This window comes from Phasianus colchicus, chromosome 20 (assembly GCF_987193195.1).
Source record: "Phasianus colchicus chromosome 20, bPhaCol1.hap1.1, whole genome shotgun sequence".
Taxonomy (NCBI): Eukaryota; Metazoa; Chordata; class Aves; order Galliformes; family Phasianidae; genus Phasianus; species Phasianus colchicus.
Window position 1 is genome coordinate 1,591,856 of NC_143455.1, and position 26,817 is coordinate 1,618,672.

General features: G+C 47.2%; 1 protein-coding gene across 3 annotated transcripts in view; it reads left to right on the forward strand.

Annotated features, from left to right (window-relative positions):
• DNAH9 (dynein axonemal heavy chain 9) overlaps positions 1 to 26,670 on the forward strand; it is a 190,343-nt gene extending 163,673 nt beyond the window's left edge. For 2 of the 3 annotated variants that reach the window (XM_031599209.2, XM_090122076.1), the window contains 6 exons: positions 2,341 to 2,532; positions 3,126 to 3,317; positions 4,030 to 4,200; positions 6,343 to 6,525; positions 13,318 to 13,707; positions 19,726 to 26,663. In XM_031599209.2, the coding sequence (XP_031455069.2) occupies positions 2,341 to 2,532; positions 3,126 to 3,317; positions 4,030 to 4,200; positions 6,343 to 6,525; positions 13,318 to 13,707; positions 19,726 to 19,953 (1,356 nt within the window). In that variant the 3' untranslated portion in view covers positions 19,954 to 26,663. Of the gene's footprint in view, positions 1 to 2,340; positions 2,533 to 3,125; positions 3,318 to 4,029; positions 4,201 to 6,342; positions 6,526 to 13,317; positions 13,708 to 19,725 lie in introns of all 3 variants that reach the window. The other variant, XM_090122077.1, reaches the window with a different exon arrangement.
• Positions 26,671 to 26,817: the final 147 nt, after the last annotated feature.

Sequence of the window (26,817 nt, forward strand, 5' to 3'; positions counted from 1 at the left end):
TTGCACTCTGCTGCCCTGAACGTCCATTACCTTCATTCACACATGCTGCCTTGGGCATGCAGCTCTCCCAGCAGCATCCTGCCTATTAACCACAGCAGCCAGCAGGGCCTGCAGGAGCTCCTCTGCTCTGCTTGGCTCCTCGTGGCACTGCAGTCACTACAGCCTCTCTGTTCTGCTGATGGCTACACCAGGAGCACAAAGGGCAAAGGGCACATCTTTCTCTCCATGTCACTTGGGATCAGGCAGGAGCATCCCCAGCCATGCTGGACCCATGGCAGTGCTCCAAGGGGCAAGGAAATGGTATGGGGAGGTGTCTCGAGTGTAGGAGCTGCTTTCTCCAAAGAGATGAGAGTGGGAGCCACAGCACAAGGATTAATGCCAGCAGTCAGAGGAGATTATTCCATTTTTATCTACTGTCATTCGTACTGTCATTTATCATCCTGAACTCCACAAAACGTCCTGGAGAATGAGGGAGGGGAGAACCTTCACCCAAAGTAACGTTTTCATCCTGCCCATGCTCATTTCAATTAGATAGTAATTAGCATTTTCTAAATTGCCAGAGTATTATAAAATGTCTCTTATCACAAATCCTGGAGTGAGTGGGTGGAGCCCCTTTACACCTCATTTCTTTGCTTTGTACAGAATAGATGTTCAAATTTAGCTTTTAGCTGAAAGCCACTGAGAAGGGCCATTATTGTGTGTGGGGGGATATCGTTCTGGTCTGTGGCTGAAATGAAAATGCACAACCAAATGGAGAGGCCAGTGAGCCTGCAAAAGACTTGTACTCGGTTTTCATTCCAGGAAGCTCTCTCTGAAGTCCAGGGGTATTTTCTGAAATGAAAAACCTGTTCTTCATCAGGTTCCTGATAGTGGAGGGAGCTCAGAGTCCAGTCTCTTCAAGAGGAAAACAGGAGTTGAGCTGTTCTGAGTCCTGTGCAGTTAGCCAGCATCTTGTACACTTTGCAGCAACTGGTTCTCCCTGTTCAGAAGTCACCCTGAGCTCTGCAGCTGGTGAGAAGTCTAACATAGTGCATTATTTTAGGTGAAGATGATGGAGGGAAGTCGCACAGGTGCCCTTTATGGTCCTTATTGCATAACAGAGTTGGACTAAAGGTCTGTCCTTGGCAGGAAGGATGCTCTCTGCTCATTCAGGTCTATGCCTGAGTGCAGGTCAGGGCCATGGCGCCCTGGACACTGTGCTCCTGGGAAGGCTTTGCAGGGACCTGGATGGAGGTGTGGGTCTGTCCTTCCCAACATGTCCATCTCCTGGTTCTGGGGAGAACTGTGCTGCTGGCAGCAGGGCATGCCATCATTCTCCTGTCACGGGGAAGGGGATCTGCTGCTCAAGCCAATGCAGAGCAGGGGCAGGAGCAGTGGAAGCATCCACCAGGCTTCAGCCACAGATGGACATCTCAGACCCATCCATGAGAGCAGAGCTTTGGCCCAGGTGCTGTGCATTCACCTCCAAACCCTTGTTGCTTGGCTCTGCTATCCCGTAGAACTGATTTCCATGTGCTAGGACCAGGCACGGCTGCCCAGGCTGCTCCCGTCCTGCCTGCTGGGATGATCTCTCACTGCTTCCTTCTGGGCTCTTTGGATCTGGTTCCTTTGAATTGTCACTGATGAATTACTGAGGCTTCTGCCCTTCCACCATGACTACTACTTTGTCAGTATTCAAGCTTTAAGCGTAGCCTAGAAATTGGGCAGGGAAGCACCAGTTGCTGTGCTGACCTTGTGGGTTGTTCTTTTGTTTTTCTTTGCAAACATTTGGTCCTCCCTGCTTGGATCTTTGGAAGCCCTTCCCATATTTTGGGATAGCGTTGGTGTGCCATCGGCACATGTGCTGCTACAGGGCTGGGCTGGGCTGGGTTTGTGCAGAGCATCAAGTACTGCTGTCCTCCAAGAGTTCTCCATTTCTTCAGTCCCGCAGCTTAGAAAGATACTGCTCCAAGAAACCTTTTGTATCCAAGGGGCAGAATGGAGTGTCATCCAGGTGCCATCATCCTGGACATGAGGTGCCTCAGGGCTGTCACCCCATCTGCAGTGCATCTCCATCTCCCTGATGAGGGATGCAGGACACACCCTGGCGCTGGAAGAGTGCAGCTTTCCTTCTCTTCCTGGCTCTCAGATTACAACATCACTTTGATTTACGAAGGAGAACATGAATTCAGAAAATATGCAATGGAATTTACCAACACATTTGTGATGAAAACCACTGTCTCAGAGAGCTTGAGGGCATGCAGAAATGAACTCGTGGAGCAAATGAGTTCACAGCTCTCTGAAATCTGGTGTACTTGGGAGGCATTGTGACCTTACCTCTGCCTCCTGCCTGTGTTGCAGGATACCCTGGAGATGTGCACTCGGGAAAACGAGTTCAAGAGCATTCTGTTTGCCCTCTGCTATTTCCATGCTGTGGTGGCAGAAAGACGTAAGTTTGGTCCCCAAGGCTGGAACCGATCCTATCCCTTCAACACTGGAGACCTCACAATCTCTGTTAACGTGCTCTATAACTACCTGGAGGCCAGCTCGAAGGTGAGTGAATGGATGTGGGCTATTTCATAGAATCACTGAATGGCTTTGGTTGAAAGGGACCTTAAAGCCCATCCAGTTCCAAGCCCCTGCCATGGGCTGGTTGCCACCCACCAGATCGGGCAGTAGATCAGCTTGCTTTGGCTGCCTGCTGTTTGGTGGCTTTTAACCTCCAGTAATGAACTGGATCGTGCTGAAACTCCTGCAGATTTTCCATAAATGTCATTTTCTTGGTACCTTTGGTTTTATAACATCACAGTTTGGTACATCTTTGGTGTGAGGCAGGAAACTTCAACATCTATAGCAACTTACAAATCACATAGAATAGCACCTGTGGTCTGTATTCACTAGAAATACATAGTGGTCTTTGGTTTAATAGAATTCAGAACAAATTTGCATTTCAGTGGAAAGCTGCGTAAGTCTGTGCTGTGATGCTGTTTTCCCTGGGCAGGACGTAACTACTGCCTAATGTTTGTTTATTTAGAAAACTGGAGCAGTGCAATGGAAGCACTCACTGAGCAGATCAGTCTTAGAGCTGTAGCCTGCAGCTCAGCAGTGCTGCCTGAACTGTCACAGCCTCCTGCTTCATCCTGCAGGTCCCATACGATGATTTGCGCTACCTCTTCGGTGAGATCATGTACGGAGGTCACATTACGGATGACTGGGACAGACGACTTTGCAAGACCTATTTGGAAGAATTTATTAAGCCAGAAATGCTGGAGGGAGAATTCTTCCTTGCTCCAGGATTTCCCCTCCCAGGGAACATGGACTATAATGGCTATCATCAGGTAAGCTCTGTTTTCTGGCATTATTTATACACAGAAGTGTAATGGCTTCCATAACTGCCCTATAACCTGTCTTAGGAGGCAGTGAATAGGATTGCAGTGTTTCAGCACACCTCCTGTTATTTCCCATTATGTTCTGTTTCCGCTGACATTTCATCAATCCCCTGGATAAACCAAGTCTAATGGTAGTTTGCTACTTCGGCATGGGCTCATTCTGCTCATGCATGAATGGTATTGGTTCTTGAGACTTGAGCAGGGCTTCTGGAAAATTACATCCACATACTGTTTGCTAAAGTGGCCCTTTCAAGCTCCTTTTATTATCAGTTTTGATGAGAAATGCTGACAGGTCGGGTCATGGTGATCTACTTACTGATCTCATCTGTTCTTTGTACACAAATGCGGCAGCAGGGAGAGGCGTATTAGGCTGGTTTTGTTCATAAAACTTAACTACTGGAAGCTAAACTCACACAAGGGATTTCAGAATATTCATGCTGAAACACACAGCAGATAATTGCTAGAGAAGGTCTGAGCCTGAGAGATGTAGCCAAGCCAAACTTTCACAGTAGGAGTAAAACCTTTGTCCTGTGGGGCTTAAGGCCATGAGCAGAGTGGTGTCAGCCAAGGCTTACTTTCTTGGTGGGCAGTCATTCCAGTCCCATGAGCTCTGAAGGCTGAACGCTCTGCATTTGTATCTGACCTCTGCTTCTGTGTGCAGTACATAGATGATACCTTGCCACCAGAGTCTCCTTATCTCTATGGCCTCCACCCCAACGCTGAGATTGGATTCCTTACCCAGAGCTCGGAGAAGCTCTTCCGCGTGGTGCTGGAGATGCAGCCCCGAGACAGCAGCATGGGAGAAGGAGGAGTGGGGACCAGGGAAGAAACGGTGAGAGTGGTTGAGAAATGGGCTGTGTTTATTGGCTGTCTCGCTCCTCAGCAGCCCTGACTGCTCAGGTCTGTCTCACAACTGCGTGCTGTAACGTCTTCTGCCTTTGCCAGATGCAAAAACCGGGTGTCTAAAACCTCATATTATGCTGAACGTCACCGCAGCGGGATGTAATTGGAGTATTGTCAGTAATAGGACAGTGGCTTTTAATTACCCCCTGAACTGCAGTGCCTTCATTATCATCCTGCAAAGACATTGCAAATAAACCTTCTGTGGCCTCCCCTACCTCTGAGCCACCGGTCCCCATGCACCGTGTTGTGACTGGCATACCAACAGCTCCACAACACCATCTGCCATGCACCACGTCCTGCCCAGCTCCCAGGGGCCTTGTCATTCCTCATTTCCAGTCCATCCGCTGTGCCCGTGTCTCAGACTGATCTCAGCTCTTCCTCTTGAAACTCACAGCTCATTAAAATCCGGCCCTAGCATTCATACCAGCATCTGAAACCAGCCAACACTCGCTCAGTTTTTGATTTCTGTGGACTTGAGGCTTCTGTTTCAAGCCCTGCGAATTAATGAATGGCTAATAGAAAGTGTAAATGAAGGCTCTGATTTCACATGATTCCTTTGGCTTGCTGTGCTGCTGGGGCACTGCTGTCCTTGCCTGGGGGACACTCAGAAGGGGCGGGCATGGTCAGTTTTCAGATCATGCTGGAGTTTGAGGTGAGGAGAATAACCCAGACTTAGCAAAGCCAAAGAAGATGCTCAAATGGGAATAATTCTCTTTCTTTTTGCCAGTTAATTGCAACTCCGCTCCTTGGCCAGAGCAGAGCTATCAATGGTTGATCCAGCGGCATCACAGGGCTTGGCTTTGCTGCAGATTCCTGCAGACAGCCAGGGAGCCTTTGTGGGCTTTGTGATCTCTGAGGGAAGCTGCCTAGAGGCAAGCTGAGCATGGCCCAGCTGCACTGTTTCCTGCCTGGGGGATGCTCCCACAGCTCATGTTCTTCTCGGAGCAATCTCTGTCATTACCTGACTTATAACTGGCACTGGCCATGCCCCTTTCACTCAGTCCTTGCAAGAGAGTGGGAACAGAGTTCTCTCCACTCCTCAATTTGAGGATTTCTAGCCCCATGTTTGGCAGAGGTGGTTATAGAGATCTTGCACAGAGCTGCTGGGAAGCTGTCTTTTTCTTGAGGGTCTGACAAGTCCAGTTACTCCCACAAGTTTCTGAGGCCACATTAGAGAAAATGAGCCATCATTGTTGTGAATAAAATCAGAGCCAGAGAGATTTGCGGGGGAATTTCAAATTATAGGGTATTTCGATACTGCACCAGGTGCAGCTCAAGAGCTTTTCCAGCTGAGCTTCAGCTTCAGCCACCTCGCTGGCTGCAATAGCAGCCCATGCTTTGTCATTTCTTCATAGCTCCGATGTGTGTGGAGGGTTTGGGAGTGCAGCAATGGGGGAGTGTCAGAGTCCAGAATATGAATGTCAGAGGGCATGGCAATGAAATTACCCATGGGCTGCCTCTGCCAGTGGCTGGAAGCTGTCGTTGTCACCCACTTGCCAGCTTTGTACGTCAGATTTTGGAAGTGTAACTGCACTCCCGAAAAATCAACTTGGTTTCCAAACCAAATTGAGTCGGTGACCTGAAAACAACTTTGTTTCATTGCACTTTTCTTCCACAGCTCTATTAGTTCAGAATGCAGCTTAAAATTCAGTTTGATATAATCACCTCTCTCTATCAGTATACCACAGAAAAGCAGCTCACGAGCTCAGTTATCCTGAGGCTCAGCTGAGATTACAGCCCCATCAGTCTTCTTGCATTGAGTCTGACCTTAGAAGAAGTAAGAGTGCAAACTTGAGACCGAAGGAGAAAGAAGAACACTATGTGTCACCCTGACATTTTTAAGCCATCATTTTGAAAGTGTCTCATCTGACATTAACTTTGTAAGCATTTGAATTTTAATAGGATTGGGCAAGGTCTTTAAAAGGTGTGATGCCCAGCATAGCTGACAGTGATTGTTTTTGGAGACAGCAACTGGCAGATGGAGTTTTCATCCCTCGTTCAGACAGCTGTCAGTTGGAGAAGCCCCACAGGTCATTCACTAACATCCCTCTCCGCTCCCTTTGGCACACAGGTGAAAGCTCTTCTGGATGAGATGCTAGAGAAGCTGACGGATGAGTTTAACATTGCAGAACTGATGGCAAAGGTGGAGGAGAGGACACCGTACATCGTGGTTGCTTTCCAGGAATGTGAACGCATGAACATCCTCACCAGTGAAATAAAGAGCTCTCTCAAGGAACTGGACCTGGGGCTGAAGGTAGGAATGGAATGGAAGCTCATGGAATAGAAGGGGTCAGCGCTGCCAGCTGCAAAACCCACTTGACTCCATGGAGAAGGATTCAGAGATGGATTTCAAATGGCACATTGTCCCCAAGCCACGAGCAAAAGCATTGGCTGGGGTTAAAGGTACACGTAGTAACAATGGCTTCAGGCACTTCTGTATACCTGGTATTGTAACACAGCAACAATAGTTCTCGCAGGAATTGAGAAATAGCCTATTTAAAACCTAGCCAAAAAAATCACACCTTTTCACAAAATGTCCAGTTAATGGGGAGAACTTGTAATAAGGTCTCATTAAAGGCAAAAGCCTTTCAGCAAAAGCTGAAATCAAAGGAGAGATTGGTCGTGTGTAAGGACACATGACTATCCACAACTGTGAGACAAAAAGGCTTAAAAAGCCAGGGGCTTTGCAATGGATTAAACTCCCCTTGCTGGGTACAAGTCAGTTGCAAATGGGAGAAGGGAACATCAGGGAATGGCTGACCCTATGGAGATGCTGTCCATGATTGCTCCATGCACAGTTAGTTCTCCACCCTGGTAAGAAGCTAGGCTGATCCAGGAAGGTCATCTGTGTGACTCTCTAGGTGGTGGTTTTGACCTTTGCTTACAGGGAACGGTGAAGGGTTCTGGGGCTGACAGGACATGCCAGGTAATATGCAAGCTGTGGGGTTCAATGGGATGCACAGGAGAGCTGTGGTTTGAGGCTGCATGCAATGCTAGGGGAAGTCATCTGCTGAACTCTGTCCCGGGCACATGCTGGCACAAGATACCAAAGGCTTCTGCCTTCCCATGAGAGTATAACCTGCTGTGCCAGTGCACGAGGACCTTCCCAGCAGCCCAGAGCAGCTTTTCTCCTTCACTTTGTCACCCCAAAAGATTCTTTGCAGTGGCAACATGCTGCATGTCCCTTAGAAAGAGAGTGGTGGTTGGAGGTCATGGCACAGAGCCGGTGACTTCAGAGCTACCCTGATGCCTTCTCCTTGTCACTGATACAAACTTGCTCTCCGGATGATTTCATGGTGTGGAGCAGCAGTTAAGGACACCAGTCACTGGGCAGTCCCTGTTCCATGATTTCCTTGAAGGCAGTTGTCATCCATTTCTGCCAAAATCTCACCTCACTGGAGTACTTAGCAGTGCATGGGAGGAACTTGAAGGAACTGCAACTGCTTTGTCCTGACCCCATAGAAAAGCCTGACAGGGGAGCATGGCAGTGCCAGTCTGTGCTGAGAGCACCTTTGAAGAACGATCTCCAAACAGCATATCTGCAGTGTGTACGTGGAGGTGCTGGATTTGAGATTTCAGGTGGCTTCACCTGAGGGATAAGACTGAGATAAATCCTGGCCATGCTGTGCGCTGTGAGCCCAGCAGCCTGGGTCAGTGCTGGCACAGCACTTCTGCATTGTGTTCACCACTGATGCTTGTTGGCTTGGTGCAAGAAACAGACATATCATATATGTTTGGTAGCGGCCCAATATGTGCAGACCATTTTAAAATAGGTTGCTATTAATGTGGTCAATTATTATAAGCAGATTTCCTTTATTTTCTAGTATGAGGCAGTGGAATTGAAAATCCTGTTTCCTGAGACAGGAAGAAAGAAGTGATTTAATGTTTCACTTCTCCAGCACTAAACATGTTCTAAATGTGACTTGGACAATGTGTAGTGATTAGATTTAGTGTGGATAAAGGTAAGCTGTTTAACATTAGTAGGGAGACTGAGGGGAAGCAGGGGCCTAAATAAACCACAGGCAGTGTATACCACGGAAATCAGGCAATAATCATAGAATCATAGAATCACAGCATGCCTGGGTTGAAAAGGACCACAGTGCTCATCCAGTTCCAACCCCCTGCTATGTGCAGGTCGCCAACCAGCAGCCCAGGCTGCCCAGAGCCACATCCAGCCTGGCCTTGAATGCCTGAAGGGTTGGGGCATCCACAGCCTCCTTGGGCAACCTGTTCCAGTGCCTCACCACCCTCTGAGTGAAAAACTTCCTCCTAATATCCAACCTAAACCTCCCCTGTCTCAGTTTCAAACCATTCCCCCTTATCCTATCATTACCCACCCTCACAAACAGCCGTTCCCCCTCCTGTTTATACACTCCCTACACTCCCTTCAAGTTCTGGAAGGCAGCAATGAGGTCTCCTCAGAGCTTTTTCTTTTCCAAGCCAAACAAGCTCAGTTCCCCCTCAATAATAGAGGGGGCCAATTTCTCTCCAGAGTTTTACTGTGAATCATGGCAGGGAAGTGGGACTGCATCTGCAGCAAAGGCAGTGCTAAGAGCTACCTGTGTTGGTCCCAGCAACATCAGTACTGATGGTGGGGTTCTGAGACCGAAAGTACAGAGAGCATGGACAGATTTGTGATACCATTTCTCAATCGTGAGTATGCTGAGGATACTGATGGGTCTGAGATACCATCGCTGGGTGATCCTTCTGTGTCTGTACACAGAGCTGCATGGGTCCCTGCAGGGCTGAGCTGGACATGGTGCATGGCCTGTGCTGCTCCCAGCGTCACCCAAGGGCCCTTCCTGTGCTGTGGGTGTCACATAACAGCCAGGGCTTGGGTGCTGTCTCAGCCTGACTTCCACACTGGAAGAGGAATCTTGCTTTAATTGTTCCTTCTGAGAGCAACCTCTATGGGTTGCACATTAATCTCCTGCCTTGTGGTCCTGACTGGCAGCACTCAGAGGAGGAGAGTTTACACAACAGGAGCCACAGATCTCAGAATAGAATAAATGAAACACAGAGGAAGCGATGCTATTGTTTTTAGCTTGGTATTTTTTGCAGTCCTGTCGTTTTTAGCTGACTGTCTGCTAAAAGAAGGTGATTTGGAAATGTCACAGCTAATTTGAATTTTTGAATAATTCATTGTGTCTGTATAAGGAAAAGCGATTGTTTGGCCCCAAAATAATAGACATCCCATGAAGAGGAAGAGAAATTGCAATAGACTGGTGGCCATCAAAAATAACTGGCACACTGTGTTTCCAAGTCCTTTATTCTTGGTGGCTTTGGTGAGGCCAGGGGCTGGGCTGAAACCCCCATATGCTAATGTTCTATCCAGTGCCATTTCTGTGAGCAGGTTTTCTATTTTGCATCTTCAGTGAAGGATAAGCCTCCAAAATGAAGGCAATAAATATTGTAGAAAAATACAGTAAGACCAAATTCTGTAAGGCTAGCTGGCATTTCGCTGCATGGAGTGAAAATAAGCTTAAAGTGAGAAAACAATTTGTGACAATAGTCTGCTCATCTTGAGGGAATGTCTGCAGGCTGATTAGGATTTCCTTCAAGGGTGTCTTTAATGAAAATTACTCTCAGTGTTTGGGGAAAAAAAAAAAAGTAACTTGAATCACTCCGGATGCACTTTAGTATTCAGCATCTGAAATGCAAATGTATGCGTAATTGTGTTTGGGCAACTGTATGAGAGAGCAGCTCTGGATGCTTTGAACCCTCGCAGGAGATTCCAACAAGTATGCTCGAGTGCACAGGCTTTAAAAATTGCTTTTCTCAAGCTTTCCTGAGAATTACATTTGCTAATTCATTTGTTTCCTGAAAGTAAAAGTAGACAGGATATATGACTGTGAGGGTTGTGTTTTTAAATCAGTCTGAGTGCTTGTGTATGTTTTGCAATATTTTTACCTGCTACAAAACCTTTCCAAGAGTGAAGAATGCTTCTGCCTGACCCTGCCAGGAGGTCCTGTGGGTCTGTGACCTGATGTGACCTGTTGGCCACCAACTTTGGGCATGGTCTCACCATGGCATTAACCAGAGCTGCCTATGGGACAGGAAAAATGGTCCTGTCGGGGTCTGAGTTCTCCTGAGATGGGAGGTGATGGCCCGTGGGACGGGGATGGAGAAGGAACTGAAATGGGACTTCAGAGCTGATGTGCCAGCAGAAGTTACTGAGCAACAGAACAGGGACAGCTGACCACAGCTTCAGGTGAGGAGCCCTCTGCTTGGACATGCTCAACTTCTCTGTTGTGTGAGTTTTAATTACAGATCACTAAATTTTTTTAGACTGTGTTCTAAAAAACTTGGGTTTCTCCAAGGAAATGCGTGGGGCACACACTGCCTTTATGTTTCTTTACCACCATGTAGTGAACACCTTGCTTGTGTTTGACCCGTGTTGTTCAGAATTAATTACATGGGGTACTTGGGGCTTTAAAGACCTTTTGCCATGCATCCTACATTTTGCAGGTTCCCCTCAAGTGTAAAACCATTGAATGGGAACAGAGAATGGGAATGTGGGTTGCTCCCTGGGTGGCTGTGCCTTTGCATAGGCAGATGCAGCTCTTCCTCTTGGTTTAGGACTAACTGCAAATTGTCCTGCTTCCACCAAACCATTCATTTGACCTCATTTGCTGCTTCTAGCTTAAAACAAATAGCTTTTAAATCTCTGTCCACCACAAATCCACGGGGAAACCTCGCTTTTAACTTGTTCTTTCCTGCTCCTGCTGCCTGCTGGGCCTCTGGCTGTGATCTCATCCTGCTGGAGCCTGTAGGTACAGCCTGCAGATCAGAGCTCTGTGGGGAAACAGCGTGGTTGGTGTAGAAACTGCAAAGATTTTTTAACTGCTGGACGCTGACAAGCTTTGCTAAACACGTGTCAGGGGTTGCTCTAAAAGGATTTCAACTTTTGCTAAAATCTCATAGATTTTCCTGGCCCCAGCAAAGGGCACCTCTGCTGCCCTCGTGGCTGGAGGCACTGAAGTCCTGTGAAAGAACAGTTGGAATTTGTTAATGTGAACAGACTGACCCAATTCCCTCGCCCTCGTTCTCAGCAATGGCACAACTGATTTCAGTTAATCTTTCCAAAAACACTCAGCCTGAGGGAAAGAGAAATTGTAAGTCAGATAAATTTTAGCAAAATGTTAAGGGGACAAAAGTAAGTATTTATAATGGACGCAGCGTTAACTATGCCTCCAAACTGCTATGGTGTGTCATGCCCTCTATCTCAGCATGGAGCATGCAAAGGTTTAAACTGTGAAGGACATCACGAGCTGTGCCTGCATTTGCAGATCCAGTCCTCCCCTGCTCAAAGTGGGCTCAGTGGGAGCAGATTGCCCAGGACCATGCCCACGTGGATTTTCAGTATCTCCAAGGACAGAGACTCCACTGCCTCTGTGAGCAACCTATGCCAGTGTTTGACCACCCTCACTGTAAAAACAAAGTTTGTATTTCAGCAGAATTTCCTGTATTTCAAGTTGTTCCCATACCCTCTTGTCCCATCACTGGTCACAGAAAAGTGCCTGGCTCCATCTTCTTTACTTCCCACCATCAGGTATTTCTAGGCATGTCATGATCCAAGCTCCCAGCATGCTGCAAAGGTTCCCAGGCTGCAAGACAGGTTTGCAGAAGGGACCTCTCTCCTCAGCAGCAGAGGATCAGCTATTGCTATCACTCACTGCTCTGCCCTGTGCTGCCATCATGGGTGCTTCGGTGTGCAGAGCTGCCAGCCCATCATCTCCTAGCAATGCACTGAACTTATTTTGCAGCTGTAGGGGGAGCAGGAGCCTTCCTCCCACTGCTGGAAGTCATGAGCTTCTGACATTGGTTGTAACAGTCTCCATTTCCCACCTGGTAGGCATAGACCCTGCCCTTCCTTCGACACAGCCAGGCGCTGAGGCTCATTGTAGCTGGAGGCTCTCAGAGAAGATCCAGCTGGTCTTTCTCACCATCTCTGATGCTAAACAGTCTACTGACCACCTCCTGCAGCTCTTTTCTTGGTGGCACAGGTCCTCCACCAACAGATAGTGCTGCAGTCATAGAGTCCATCTGCCAGCCTGTACTCAATCTTGGCTCTCCCCCACTGCTCCAGGTGCTCCTGGGGACTGTGCCCTGTGGCATGTCAGCCCTAGGGCCAGGCAGCTGCAGGCTGTCCTCAGCAGTTGGTGAGCCCCATCCGTGTGCCCCACAGACTGCTGCAGTTCTTCTCAGCCTCTGTCAGCTTCAGCACTGCCATCCAGGCAGCTGTTGCATGGACTGAAGTTAATTTCAGCTGGACTCAGCAGGGGTTTTCTTAGTGATCAGCTGGCAGACACTGGAGCCCTACTGCAGAGTACCAGAAGTTCAAGAGGAATGCCACTATGCAGAGCCCCTATTTTGACTGTGCAATGATGTTCCACCTCTTCTCCTGTCTGGGCCAACCTGTTACATATTTCTGAAAGCTTTAAAAATAGTGATCTGCTGGGTAGAGGAAAAGTCAAGACTCTCTCTATCTCCCACTTGGCTGAATCATATCTTAATTTGTTGTGTGTTCCCCTGCTGTGAAAGAAGCTGTGATTACATTTGAAGGCAAGATGTGAATTCAGAAAGAAAGACTTACACTGCAAAGTAATAAAGGAGGGGAGTGGAGAAGTGGAGGAGAGGAGGGGGACAGGATTTGTTGTAAGACACATTTGGGCAATTTGGGAGTAGATTACCAGAGAGCTGCCCCAGTAGCATTGGTGGGAATAGCTCAGCGTCTCTGTCAGTGTCCTGTAAAGATCTTCAGTCAATGAGAGAAAGCAAAACCAACACTGGGGCAGCTGAAGGACAGCTCTGCTGACTGTCACCCTTACACAGCTTTTTCTCCAAGTAGTATTTTTACAACAGGGGAGATGAGGCTGCAGGAATATGAAGCTGCAGTAGATGGTACTTGTGAAAACCTAAAACTCATGAATAAATTTGTGGGATGTGAACACTAGGGACAGTGTAAGGTGCCATGCTCTTCCATATTTGCTCAGCCTCTGCTGCCAAGCAGGTGACTGTGCTGAGTGTGCCCTCTCTCACTCAGGGAGAACTGACCATGACAAGTGACATGGAGAACTTGCTGAACGCCCTGTTCTTGGACATAGTGCCTGAGTCCTGGGTGAAGAAGGCTTATCCTTCCACAGCCAATCTGGGAATGTGGTTTGCTGACCTCCTCACTCGCATCAAGGAGCTGGAGACGTGGACAGGAGACTTTTTGTTGCCTTCTGCAGTGTGGCTTGCTGGGTTCTTCAATCCTCAGTCGTTCCTGACAGCCATCATGCAGTCCACAGCCAGAAAGAATAAGTGGCCTTTGGACAAGATGACCTTGCAGTGTGATGTGACAAAGAAGAACCGGGAAGATTTTGCCAGTCCTCCTCGGGAAGGGGCTTACGTCCATGGCTTCTTCATGGAGGGTGCACGCTGGGATGCACAGGTGAGCTCATTAAGGCTGTTATGTTAGTAGATGGCTTGGGCATTATGCCCTCGTTATTTGGTATTGTACTCCAAGAAACTTCCCAGCCCAGGCAGACATTTGTCTAAAGTAGATGTCTGTGCTGCCTCTGTAGGACTGGGAAAGAAATGGGTCCCTCCTCTGCAGCTTAGGGTGCAGAAGCAGGATGATCAGATGGATCATCATTTCATGGTGATGAAGGGAGTTCAAGTGGGCCATCTCATGGTGTTACTAAAGGCAGAAAACATGGGGTTCTCTCAGGACTGAGTTGTCCCTGCACCTTAGCATGGTTGTGATTTCACTGCTCCCTTCAAAATTACATGACACTTTTAGTGTCGCTGCTTTGACCCCTGCTTAGTGGGGAGAGAGGATCTTGATTTCCTACATCTTCACATCCTTATGGTTTGTATAGCTAAATGGGTTGTATGTGTCAACTCCAGATTGCCATCACTCTGCTGCTGAATGATCCAGGATTTCTCCTGCATAAATAGGGCTTGTGACCAAAAATGAGTTGCATCCTTCAGCCATCCCCTGAAGATGTTGGGTAAAGCTGTCATGGAGCTCTAACCTGCACGATCCAAGCAGGCTGAAAGTGTGGTGTGGAGGAGGCAGGTCCTGGACAAGCAGACAGCAGGGGTACCCCTTGCTCTTCTTCCCTTTTCTGGATGTGGCCCAATACCCTTCAGCTGTGAAACAGCCAGCCCCAGGGCAGCCAGGGTGAGAGCCCTCTCCAGGGCACATGCAGGAAGGTGTACTCACCTGCTGCTTCCTGCCCATGTAGCTGACAGTGCTTTTCTTAGAGCACGCCTGGTGCTGCAGCATCCCAATGGAGTGCAGCTGTCCCTGTCATCCCTTCTGACAGTTTTCAGCTGTTAGTAGTTCAGTTTGCCATTAGGAGAGCCATTAGGCTGACAAATCCCCACTGGGCTTGGTCCTCTGCATTGCCCAGCCTGTTAGTACCACAAATCCCAATTTGTTCTGCACATGAGAATTAAATGACAGTGATTCATGCAGCTCATCCTCTGGGCAGCCAGCGCACCGCTCCTGCTGCCAGTGATGTGTGAGAGAGTGAGGGCTGATCAAAGTGGGTCACCCAGGACTTACTTATCTGTGTCAAGTTTACCCTCTTGCAGGAGCAGGCTTTGCTTTCAGAGGCAGCTCTTCAGAGCCTTAACCTTGAAGATCCCCTGTTATCTGCTGTGGGGCTTAGGGGTAGGATGCTGACTAGAGGGGCCACGCCTGTTGTATGCTGCATCCCATCCTGGCCCTGCAATTCAAATATAATACTCTCCATTTATTTTTCAGCTCTCTCTGTGCAATAGTTTTCCATGAAGGATAGGAAATGAGGCGATGAGTAGAACTCACTGACTGATGGCATCCAGTGCATTTTATCACAAATCCCTGGGAAGGGAAAAGCAAAGGATGATTTCCCTCTGCGACCCAACGTCTATGTTTGGGTCTGGAAAGCCACTGGCAATGAAGAGCATTGCCAAGGACTCTGCTAGAAGGTTACCATAAAGATGAGTAATAGAGTCAGGTCTTCTCCCTTGTTGGTTTTAGCTCTGCTGACAATAGAAGTCACTGCAGCAGCAAGACGATGAGCTTGGTCCATTGCCCAAGCACTGATCCTACAGCTCCCTTCCTGTTCCTTTCCTGAGCCTTTGGTGTGTGGCTGCCTTACAAAAACCCTTGCAACTCTTGGAGGTCACAGCTTCATGCTATAGGGAACGCTGGATTTCAGTTACCCTCAGAAAATAACATTTTAAACTGATCAAATCAGCCGGACACAGCAGAATAGCAGAAGTTTTAAAAGACATCCCAGCCTTGCATGTCAAATGCTCCATTAAAAACAAATTCCAATGACTTTTGTTTCCTATTACCATCATTATCACCATTACTAGAAAGTGAGTGGGTTCTGCCAAGGTTATCAACTCTCACTGGTGATAATAAAAGTGAAGAATGGGAAGTTTCAGTGGTGCAAAGCCAGAAATCTTTTGGGGAGCACATGGCTTCTCTCCTCCGTCCCCTCCAGTATCTTGTATGGGTGACTGCTTTCAGAAGTGCAGTTTCTCTTCAGAGGCCATCTAGACTTTACTAAATGTGTTTTTCTGGTTACATTTTCCTTGAGATTGAAAGATACTGAGCAATTACATTTATAGAACCATTCATAATCTCTGGGTATCATGCTTCAATTTATTTCAGTGAAGAAAAGAATATTTTCACATGTTGCTCCAAACACTGAAATATCATTTCCACCCAGTGGAACTATTCATTTTACCTGTAATCCAGTGAGCACCAGTATATATTAATGGATGCAGAATTATTAAAACTGCTGCACAGTTATTTTGGGTTGCACAGTCCTTCCAAATTAATTCTCTGGTAAGAATGGCAGGTCATGGTTAGAGGAACTCTGCTGGGGAACACCTTCACTTTTAAAATAATGTTTCACAGTTAGATTTTGACTCCAGAAGGGGGAAAATTCCCTCTATGTTCTCCTACTCACATTTTTCTATTTATTTAAACATTTATGTTTGCCCTTGGGTGTCTTAAATTTATAAAACATTCATTGCTAAACAGCAGGCAGCTATTAAATGAAATGAGACTGAGCACGTTATTTTGGGTCTGCATGATCTGTTGCTGTAGCACCATTAAAGTCAGTGGGGCTCAGTGAGAGATAGTTAGGTGGGTGACACTGATAAATTTGTCTCAAGCCCTGGGATTCCTGGCAGTATTGCTCCCCACAGCAGAGGGTTTGATGCTGGGTGTGTGCCTCTGTCATACCACACTGCCTAGACCATGGGTGTCCAACCTTTGGGCTTGCCTGGGCTGCACTGAGTGAGGAGAGATTTCCTGCTTGACCAACCTAATGGCCCTATTGTGATGGTGTTGGTGCATCAGTGGACAAAGGAAGAGCCACTGATGTCATCTGTCTGGACTTCAGTAAGGCCTTTGACAGTGGTGCCCCACAGCATCCTTCTTCCCAAATTGGAAAGATATAGATCTGATGGGTGGAGTGTTCAGTGGACAAAGAACTGGCTGCAGGATCGAGTCCAGAGAGTGGTGGTCAGTGGTTCCATGTCTGGATGGAGATTGGTGACGAGTGATGTCCCCCAGGGGTCAGTGCTGGCACCGATACTTTTTCATATCTTCATCACTGACATTGACAATCGAGTGCACTTTCAGGTTGGGTGGACTTTCTAAGGCCAATCCTACACAAAGCACCAGTTTTCAACCAGCAGAGAGGCTTAGAAGGGACATTCTCTGTGGCAAGGAATAATCGCATTGTGCATTCACTTGGTGGCTAAAGAAGCTCAGCATCTTTGGGAACAGTTGCACACCACTTATTTTTTATCTGAGATGCTTCCCAGAAGCTGATGTAGATGAAAGCAGCATCAGTGTCAGCCCAGCCCTGATACAGCCCAGTCCAATTGGCCTCGATCTTCTGCAGAGGCAGTGAATGCACCAAATCTTGTGCACCAGAGACTGAAATTTCTCCTAGAGGGCTGAGATGGGACATGACATGCAGCTGTCAGTAATGCCTGAGTCTGTGTGAGCTGAGAGCTGGAGCAGGGTGCAGCTGGAGCTGGGGTCTCCAGTGAAAACTGTACAAGGCAGCCGTGGAGGGGACACCTCCAAGCTGTGCCATGAACAACCAACCCCTTATTTATAGCTGTTTGAAAAAATGAGTTATTTGGCCAATGCTTTTCCATCTGTGCCTCAGTGCTGAAACTAATCAAGGATAAAAAATGATCTCTCATTTGGTTTTGCTGGACAGAGTATCGTTAAGTCTTCTCCCTTGCACGCACCACGGACAGCTCTTCTCATTCCCCATCTCTAGGGAAGCCACAAACCAGTCTCTGGACCACCTTGGAGTGATGTTCTGGTTACACTGCTGTCACATCTGGCAATATAAGCCCCCTTCCCTGCAGACAGAGTCAACTCTGATAGGCAACCAAGCCATGCAGAAAGGTCTGGTGGCTTAAAGACCTTAAGTAAGCATGGTGTAAATGCACCTGTGCTAAGAACATCTCAAAGTAGAGTTGAGTGGGAGGGGATGTTGGCCCCTGGTTTGCTGTGTGTGTTCTTAGGTCCATCTGTTATCATCCCTGGCTTCAGTCAGCTCTTCCGTGTCCTTTGACACTTTGCTGTGTATTATGTCCTGTCTTCAAATTGGCTGTTGAGAAGCCAGGATGAACAGAAGTGAGGATTTCTTTAGGATCTGAGACCCAGAGCTCCCTGAGCACGGAACAGTGGCTTTTTACTGGGTGTGCTCTGGCAGTAGTTAGAGAAAATTGCTTTCAGAATGGAATTAATTTCTGATCATGGGAGCGATAAAAAATGTGAATGCAAATCAGCCCAGACATAACACAGTGATACCTCCAGCAGATATCAGATCTTGTTAACCTGAAATGGGTAGAATATATCTTGGAAATTTGATTTGTGTTATCATCAGTAAAATAAAAGTTCTGATCAAAATCCAACCTCAGAAATGAAAGATGTGGATTTTAAGAGCACATAGTAATGCTTGATAAATAGCTCCTTCACAAGCTATCATAAGAATTATTTAATGTTTGTTCAGCACATTGGAAATTACAAAATCCTAAATCAGAGCTGGGTTTGTCATTAGCTTAGGAGAACAGATGGTTTTAGTACAATTAAACTGTGGTGTATTGCAAGGGGGATTATTTTGTTTCCCTCATTTGCAGAACTAAGCAAACTGTTGGAGAGGTTGAATCTCACCCCACAACTCTGATCTGAGAGCATTTGAAATAATAATGATATGTGAAGCTAAGCTGCAGAGAGAGGCAGTTTTAGCACTGAGTTTTATTTTCCTTTTCTGTATTTGTTTTCATTTGCTTTCTCTAGCCTCCATTAAGCAATTTTGCAGACTTTCCTGGAAGTTGACTGATGTGGAGTGCATTTTATTGCCAGAAAGAGAAACATAAGTTGCCAGAGATACCTGAGTTAGCGGAACCAGCTCATTTCATGCCCTCACAGCAAACCATCTTTCTCCTGGCTTGGGCAGCCTGCTGAGCAAGAGCATTGCTTTGGAGAGGATAATATGGGCTTGTTTAAGATCATATTCCCTCAGGAACAGTCCACCTGAATCCCCGGTGGATGTGTGAGCACCTGCGAGAGAGGAAACAAGCCTGCGGTACCTCTGGGGCCCCATTAATCATTTCCTCTGTTCAGTACACAGTACAGAGACATATCCCAGGTCACACTCAAAGCTTGGTGGTGCTGTGAGTCCAGACAAAGCCCTGCTCAGGTGTCTGCAGCTGGTTCAAGCACAAGCAATGCTTACAGAATCACAGAACTACAGAATGGTTGGGTTGGAAGGGTCCTTAAAGCCCATCCAATTCCAGCCACCTGCGGTGAGCTGATTGCCCCCACCAGCTCAGGTTGCCCAGGGCCCAGGGCATAGGGAACCCACAGCAGTGCCAGAGCCTTACCACACTCTCTGAAGTAAAGAGTGTAAAGAGCTTCCTCCTCACATCCAACCTAAATCTCCCCCCTTTTATTTTGAAACCACCGCTCCCTGTGCAATCACTGTTCCCTGACACAGTTCCACCCCAGCTCTCCCGTAGCCCCTTTAGGCAGCCTCACTCCCCATGAGGTGGTTCTGGTCTGACAAAACATAGGCTAAGAGCTGCACGAGATCAATGGTGCTGCATGCCGTTGGGGTGTCTAGGCTGGACACTGACATAGATAGGAACCTCACAAATTTCTGCTGAGGTGTTTGTGGGTTTGGATACCTGGGGGAGCAGGTATCATTTCGTACCAGTCCCCTTGGAATAAGCAAACTTGAAGGCAATTTCTAATGAAACAGAGCAGGTGCTCGATTCAGGCCCTGCTTACCTCAGATAGGCTCAGCCACCCCTTGATCTCAAGAGAGATCTCCATTAAGACCAGCTTGTATAACCATTACCATTGATCACGCATATCGGGCTACAGCTGATGAAGATTTTGACAATCTAAGACCTCTTCTTTCCTTTGCAGACCGGGATAATCACAGATGCCAGGCTCAAGGAACTAACGCCAGCCATGCCTGTCATTTTCATCAGAGCCATTCCTGCTGACAAGCAGGATATCCGCAGTATGTACCCATGTCCCGTATACAAAACACGCCAAAGAGGACCAACTTATGTATGGACTTTTAACCTTAAAACTCGAGAAAACCCATGCAAGTGGGTGCTTGCTGGTGTGGCACTGCTGCTACAGATCTAGGCTTACCAGCAGAGTGCCTCAATTAACATCCCTAACGATGTCTTTCTCAGACAATTTTGGAAACAATGTTCTGAGCCCATTCCCCAGCTCCACCTACCAGAGCCCTTGGCCTGCATAGTGCCTGTATGGGAGCTGATATAGGGCAGTGTTTATCTAGCCCAGATTCTTGGCTGCTGTAAATCAGTGTCCTGCAGTTCCTGCACTCAAAGATCCAAACCCACACCCAGATCTGCTGCACTCAGAGAGTGTTCAGCTCAAAGCTGAATTCAAAGTTTATTTCTCTGTCATGATTCAAAAGTAGTATCAATAGGTAGTTCAGTGATGTGTGAAATTCTTTGGACTTTGTTCTTTTCTGTATCTGAACATTGCTTTATGTATAACGCTGAACCCAGCAGGTGTGGTGGATGTGATGTTTCCTGCTAATATTCCTGTAAATTTTGTAACTGTTGAAAGTAATATTAACATCTAATGTGATTAATGTCTTAAACAATAGAAATACAACCTGGAGTTTATTTGAAAATTCTTTGTAATGATAGAAATTTACTAATGAAAATCATTGCACCTAGTATTGCCTGGAAGCCAGCTTCATGCATTTAAGCACTCAAACTTCCCCTCCCAGACTGCCAGGTCCCAGTCTTATGGCCAGACTGCAGGGGGCTGTGACCAGACCCATCCCCAGAGTCAATGAGCTCCATGACATCTTGAGGCCCACTGGAGCTGGCTCTGATCAGGCTCAGGTGTTGGCACCACTTGGGGAGAGGGATGATCACTGATCAGCTCTGTTCCTATGTGGTAGCACTGAGACCTCCAGGATCCTGTTTGCAGGCAGCTGTGGGGTTCCTGGGGTGGGAGTCCTCAGCATGGAGAGACCTGAAGGCCTCTTGAATTGCCCTGATACTGATAGTCCATGGGGGACTTGGCCCTCCCACCTCACCCTGCACACGTTGGCAAAGAGGGGTCAGACCTGGCTCTCTTGTTCTCATTCCCCTCTGTTGACTGTGAGGAAGGTGAGTGAGTGGTCCAGGCCTAGGTATATAGCTCCTGCACTTCTTAATGAGGCAAGCTGGGCTCCATCACCACATGAAGGCCCACTGAGCCATGGGAAGCAGCAGTGCTAATGTCCCCTGCTGAGTGCCATGCAGTGCAGTTTGGGGAAGCACGTGTGTGAGATGATTTGAGGTGCTGCCAAGGAGCTGATCTGCATGGTTGCAGCCCCTCATTTGCATCTTACCTTTCTTGAAGGCCTTGCTTTGGTTACAGATGCAACCAAGGGACGGATGCATAGAGTCTGCAGCAGTTCTGAGGCCAGTGTTGAATTTCTCACAGCCTCGTATTGAACTGATATCAAACTTATATTAGGTGAGGCTTTTAAGTGACCTCAGCTTACACTGATGGGGACATCCAGTGTCAATCCAGAGCAGTGTAGGAGTGTGAGGTCTGCAGGCTTTGCAGGAGTCCCACAGTGACTCGTGCTGAGCAACGTAGCAGATGTCTTCCTGTGGGAATGCAGAGATGCAAAATGTTTCTCTTTGCAGTCCTGGAGAGCGGCAACCTTCAGGAGCAAGGTAAGGAGAGGATCCTTTCTGACAAGAGCTGAGTTTAATTGCCAGAAAGCAAGTTGGGGCTTAGCAAAACACATCTGTAATGCAGGGAAGAGCACTGATTGGAGCTTCCTATTTAAGAGGTACTCCTCGCCTTGAGACAGCCAGGTCTGCAGACTGCTCCAAGTACCCACTGTCTGGCTAGAAGAGGTCTGTTAGCTGGGGAAAGCTATGCTATTAAATTAATTCCTTCCAATTTAAGTTAAAACCTGCTGATTGGATGCATAGATAAAAACTGGTCACTTCCCCCAGCTTTGCAAGTGAGTGCATTACATTCTCCATATACTTGACTGTGCAGGGGATTTAGTTGCATAAACATAGCACTGCTGAGTTTGTACACATACCAGCAAGAGCAGAATGTACAGTATGTGCATCATGTTCCAGGTGGCACTGCTGGGTTAGTCCTTTGATATTTCTTAACTGCTCCTTTCATCACAGGCTTCTCCCTATATGTGGGGTTTCCTGCGATTCTGTTGTGAACTCCTTGCTTCCTCTCTTTTAAAAAACCCTCTTCCTTTTTCCAGCATAGCAGAGCCTTTATCTGCTCAGTGTTGCCTCCTGAGATGCCCCTGTACCTACAGGGATGGATAAACTCACTGGTTCTCCAGGCACTGCTTGCTCTTTGCAGAGCAACAGCCTGGGCTGTTCTCTTACAGGCTGAAGAATGGGATGTTGACAACAAAATGGATCTGATTGTTTTATTATATATATCTCCCTGCATAATTCACCAGTTGGGCAGGCAGGGTAGTGGGGAGATATTTATAGATACTAGAAATGTCACCAGGGTGCTCATTCTTCATCCTTTGAAAATCATCACAGAAAAGAGTTGGCTGCAAAATGCTACAAGAGGAGAGTGAGTAATTTGGTGCTTCGGGGGGGGAGAAAAAAATCTGACAGGCGTGAGGTTTTCCAGCAGTATCTGCCTAAAATAGGCAATTAACTACAGCTGGCCAGGCTATTCATTAGGAGTAATGCATTAGTCAGAGGTGAGCTTTTTCTATTTGTGAGCTCCCCCACACTGGAGGACCTGTGATTTGCAGCACACTGGAGTCTAGAGCAGTAGGATTTTGATTTGCCTTGAGCATGGCATCCTGCAGGGTTGTACCTCATTGGGAAGGTCCAGAGACAGTTTCTTTCCATACCCTGAATCTGGGGTGTGAGGTGACACTTGGGTGCACACAAACTTATGCTACACCCTGGTGGTGTAGGATTTAGCCCATTGTCATGGCTGGTGACCTCAGAGTCCAAATAGTCCCAGTTCCTGTTCAATACTAAAACTGCTGTCTGATGTCAGAGCTGTTTTCATCACCTTTCAGTGTGTTGTGCTTACCCACAGAGAGAACAAATGACAACAACTAGCAGTGTCCATAGCAGTGCTGCCTGGGGTGGGCACAGCTCTTCATCCTGCTGCTACTGGAACTACTGGCCTGATGGGCCAGAGGGAAAATTAAGGCTGGTGCACATCCAGGGCTTCTCCTGTTACAGAAATCACACCTCAGTTTTTAAAAAGGAAAAAATAAGATTAAAAAATACAGTCCTTTCATTTGCACTGTCCCAAATTTTGAATGCAAGGCCAGCTCCTGCCCCTTTACCCTGTCCTGGTTCAGGTAAGTCCCACATCCTGTGACACGGCAGTGGATACCCAGGGGTGCCCAGTGAAGCCCTCATCCCCTCTGTGCATTCCTGCAGCACATTGCAGTGCCGTGTGGGGCTGCTTTGGGCCTGGCTCCTCATCCATGGTCAGTCAGTTAACTCTGGGCTGCTGACATTTTCCAAGGGAATGAAAGCAGAAGAAGGAAAATTGTGTTATTGAACACTTAATATCAGCCAAAATTGAATGAGCTCTCCTGGGAAAGAGAAAAGACTTTACCATTGCCTGGGAGTCTTGTACCTGCTGCAAATTAAAATGTGCAGAAGAGCACGTTTCAAAGTAAAGTCTTTGCAAATGCCTTGCAATGGTGCCTCAGGTGTCCAGGTTAACCAAGTCCATTCTGCTGCAACTGTTTCTCAGAGAGCAAAGGAAAATGTGGAACAGACACAAGAAAGGAGAACTCGGCTGGTGGTCCCTAGATTGGCAAATTTATTGTCACTATTAACAGGCACAGGCAATGCCCAGTGATGCAAATTCTGCATGTATTACTGCTCAATTATTTACAGAACAAAACCAGCTTTAACATGTCACCCAGATGCGTTCATTTTATAAAGTGACATTAATACATTTAATTAGCAATGGCTTATTAGATTCATGTCCATTATTATGCATTGTTTCTTAAATGCCTGTAATTGCCCAAACAAATCTACAAATATATTTACCTTGTTAATGGCTGTGTACCTCATTTAGAAAGCTTTTAGACTGTAGAAGACATTCATGGAGTCATGAGCAGCCCTTCTAATTTGAGTACTAGTGTGCCTGTTAATGCAGAAGGATTATTTAAGACTACAAATACATTGTTAGAGGTTTTGCAGCCCACTTATCTATATACGGACTTTATAAGGTTTTCTTTTAGGGCACTCGTACGTGATTCATTCTGACTGGAGTCAAAAGCCATACGGAGAAAGTCCACATCTACCTTCAGTATCTTGGCCCCGAGAGTATGGCTGCAACTGGGAAATGGAGAACTGGGTGCTTTTGTATCTCCAGTGACTGCAACATCTCCAGTTTCTGGGAAGGGCTATTTCAGGGTCCGTAGTTCCACTGTGGAAAAATCTGCCTCGTAGAAATCATTTGTAGTATTGTGTAAGATTTGATGAAGTAAAAGTAACTCCACAATGGCAGTTTGGTCCTGGCCAGCACGTATGCCCCACAGCCCTGTAAACCCTGGCCCTTAGAGTGATTCACATGGGAATCTGTCCTGAGACATTGCACTAGGCTGAAATGTGAACTTGAGCTTTGGTCTCCAAGCACTTAGACACTTAGGAGAGGAAGGTGCATGTGGGGACATCCCTGTGAGAGCAGCCCAAGCAACGGACTGTTCCCAGGAACATGCTTGAACCATGCTCCATCCCATGGAACGGCATCTGCAAAACTCTTGCTCCCATTTCTCATAAAAATTGGATAATCCAGATTTAGACTGGGAATAAATTCCAGGATTCATCTGACTCACTGTTCAGACCTGATGAATCTGCAGGAATTTCCCTTCAGCTCGGAAACCACCTGGCCCAGCATGATGCAGGAGAGCACTGTCATGAGCCCTCGAGGTGGGACCTCCAAGAAGAAAGCTCCTTCCTGACTGCATCTGCTGCTGTGTTCACATGGGTGCAGGCCAAAGATTTCCTCAACATGGCCCTTCCCACAAGCAAACTCAGACTTTTGGAGCTGATTAGGACTGCAGAGAGAACAGAAAGCCCCAAAGAGCCAGAATGGACCTTCCTTGTCCCATCAGAAGCCAAGAGATGAACATGGTGTAAAAGGGGAGGATTGGTATCACCTTCTGCTCTGCTCAGACCTCCAGGTATGGCCTCAGGTAAAGAGCTGGGGAAGACTGGGGTATGCAGGGTCTCAGTGGAGCACTCTCTTTCCAGCCCAGGACATAGGTGAGAACAGTGATCCAAACCAATGAACTCACCACCACCTGCCCTGGGCTCTGTGAGAGACAAACCCCTTATTCCTGATAATCCACATTAAGACTCGCAATTCCTGAACTCAATGGCCCTAAAGCTGTGTGAGTTTTGCACCCACCTTTGTTGGCACTTGGAGCACACTCCCAAAATGGAACCTGTGGGGCATCCAGCTCTGCTGCTGGAGACAAAGCCAAGTGGTGTGGCATGTCATCAGCTTTGCTGAGCAGAGATTTCCGCTACAGACTCATGCTGGAGAGTCATCAAAACACCTGGTACGTGTGGGACTGGAGAAATGGGAAAATGATGATAAGAGACAGGCAGAGTTCAAAGCGCCTTAGCAAATTACACAACGAATGCATAATTGTTGAAGTGAAATAAGAGTTTGGTTAGCTGCTGCCTGGCAGATGAGTTGGCTGGATGTGTGTGCTCTGTCTCTCACAATGGAGACAGGATAAATCTGAACAAAACAATCTTTGGAAACACTGCCCTGGTTTCCCATCTGCCATTGCCGTGTGCTATTTGTGGAACTGGATTGTTATGACACTGCCTACACGTTGACTGTGCTGTCTACTTAATAAGCATTTCAATTAATTACTGTAATGTTATTATTAGGAAGAAGCAGTAGATAGGAGGAAAAGGATTATATAATGAGAAATACATGGCTATCAGAGGTGTCTCACTGAACACAGCCTGGCTTACCTTCCTTCAGAAAGGAGTTTGAAAAATGGTTGCAGGGCTGGGGATGCTAAGGAAATCATCCCCTATGCCCATGGGGTCAGAGGTATTCCTGGGCAGCAGTGGCTGTGTGATGCTTTCAGGCAAGGACCAGTGCACATACCCTAAAGTAAAGACTGGAGCCACCAGCTGAGCTCTCATTAATTTTCTGCGATGCTTGGAGAGGCAGCTCTGCTTTCCTCAGCCAGCTGTACAGCTCTATTACCACCTCTCTGCTGGGAAATCAGGGACAGATCACACAGACCACATCTGCTCTCCAGCATTGCTGGTCTCTCTTCCCACACCAGGTCCTGAAAACAAAACAAGACAATCTTTACGAAATGGTGTTTGGAAACAAGCTGAAAGGTGATTGTAAAAGCTTGGTGGATGGATGGCATTTGCAATTGCAAATAAATCTGAATGCAAAACAAGTGAAACAGAGAAATCTTCCTAAACCAGTCTGTGGGATGTGGAAATTGGTAAGGGAAAATGAAGACACGGGGAGAAAGCATGTAGCTAGCAAAATAACAGTCACTAATGGGATCCCTTCCCAGCAGGTCAGATCCCACATATTAGCAGAAGTGAACACTTCCAGTGAGAACACAGGAAGGGCAGAAGTCAGGAAGATGAAGCCTGCAGTCCTTGGTGTCTGGGCTGTGCAGACATGAGCCACCTTTGGGCATGATCTGTCCTTTGGTTCTACCCAAAGAATGACACTCAGGATGCTTTGCAGGCCCAGGTCTGGATATGCACTCTGGCCATCTCTCGAGGGAAGACCAAGTTAGACACACACCATCTCCTTCTACCTGTTCCCATTTCTCCCATCCTGTGATTTCCTTTGGAAGAAGCCTACAGGGAGCCATAATGTGTGGTCACATCCCTTCTTTGGATGATGGGAACCAAAGTCTTGTTGTTCTTATGCAATTTTGAGACTGGGAGGTGAATCCCTCCTGTTAAAACACAGATGCTAGTACTGGGCTCAACACAT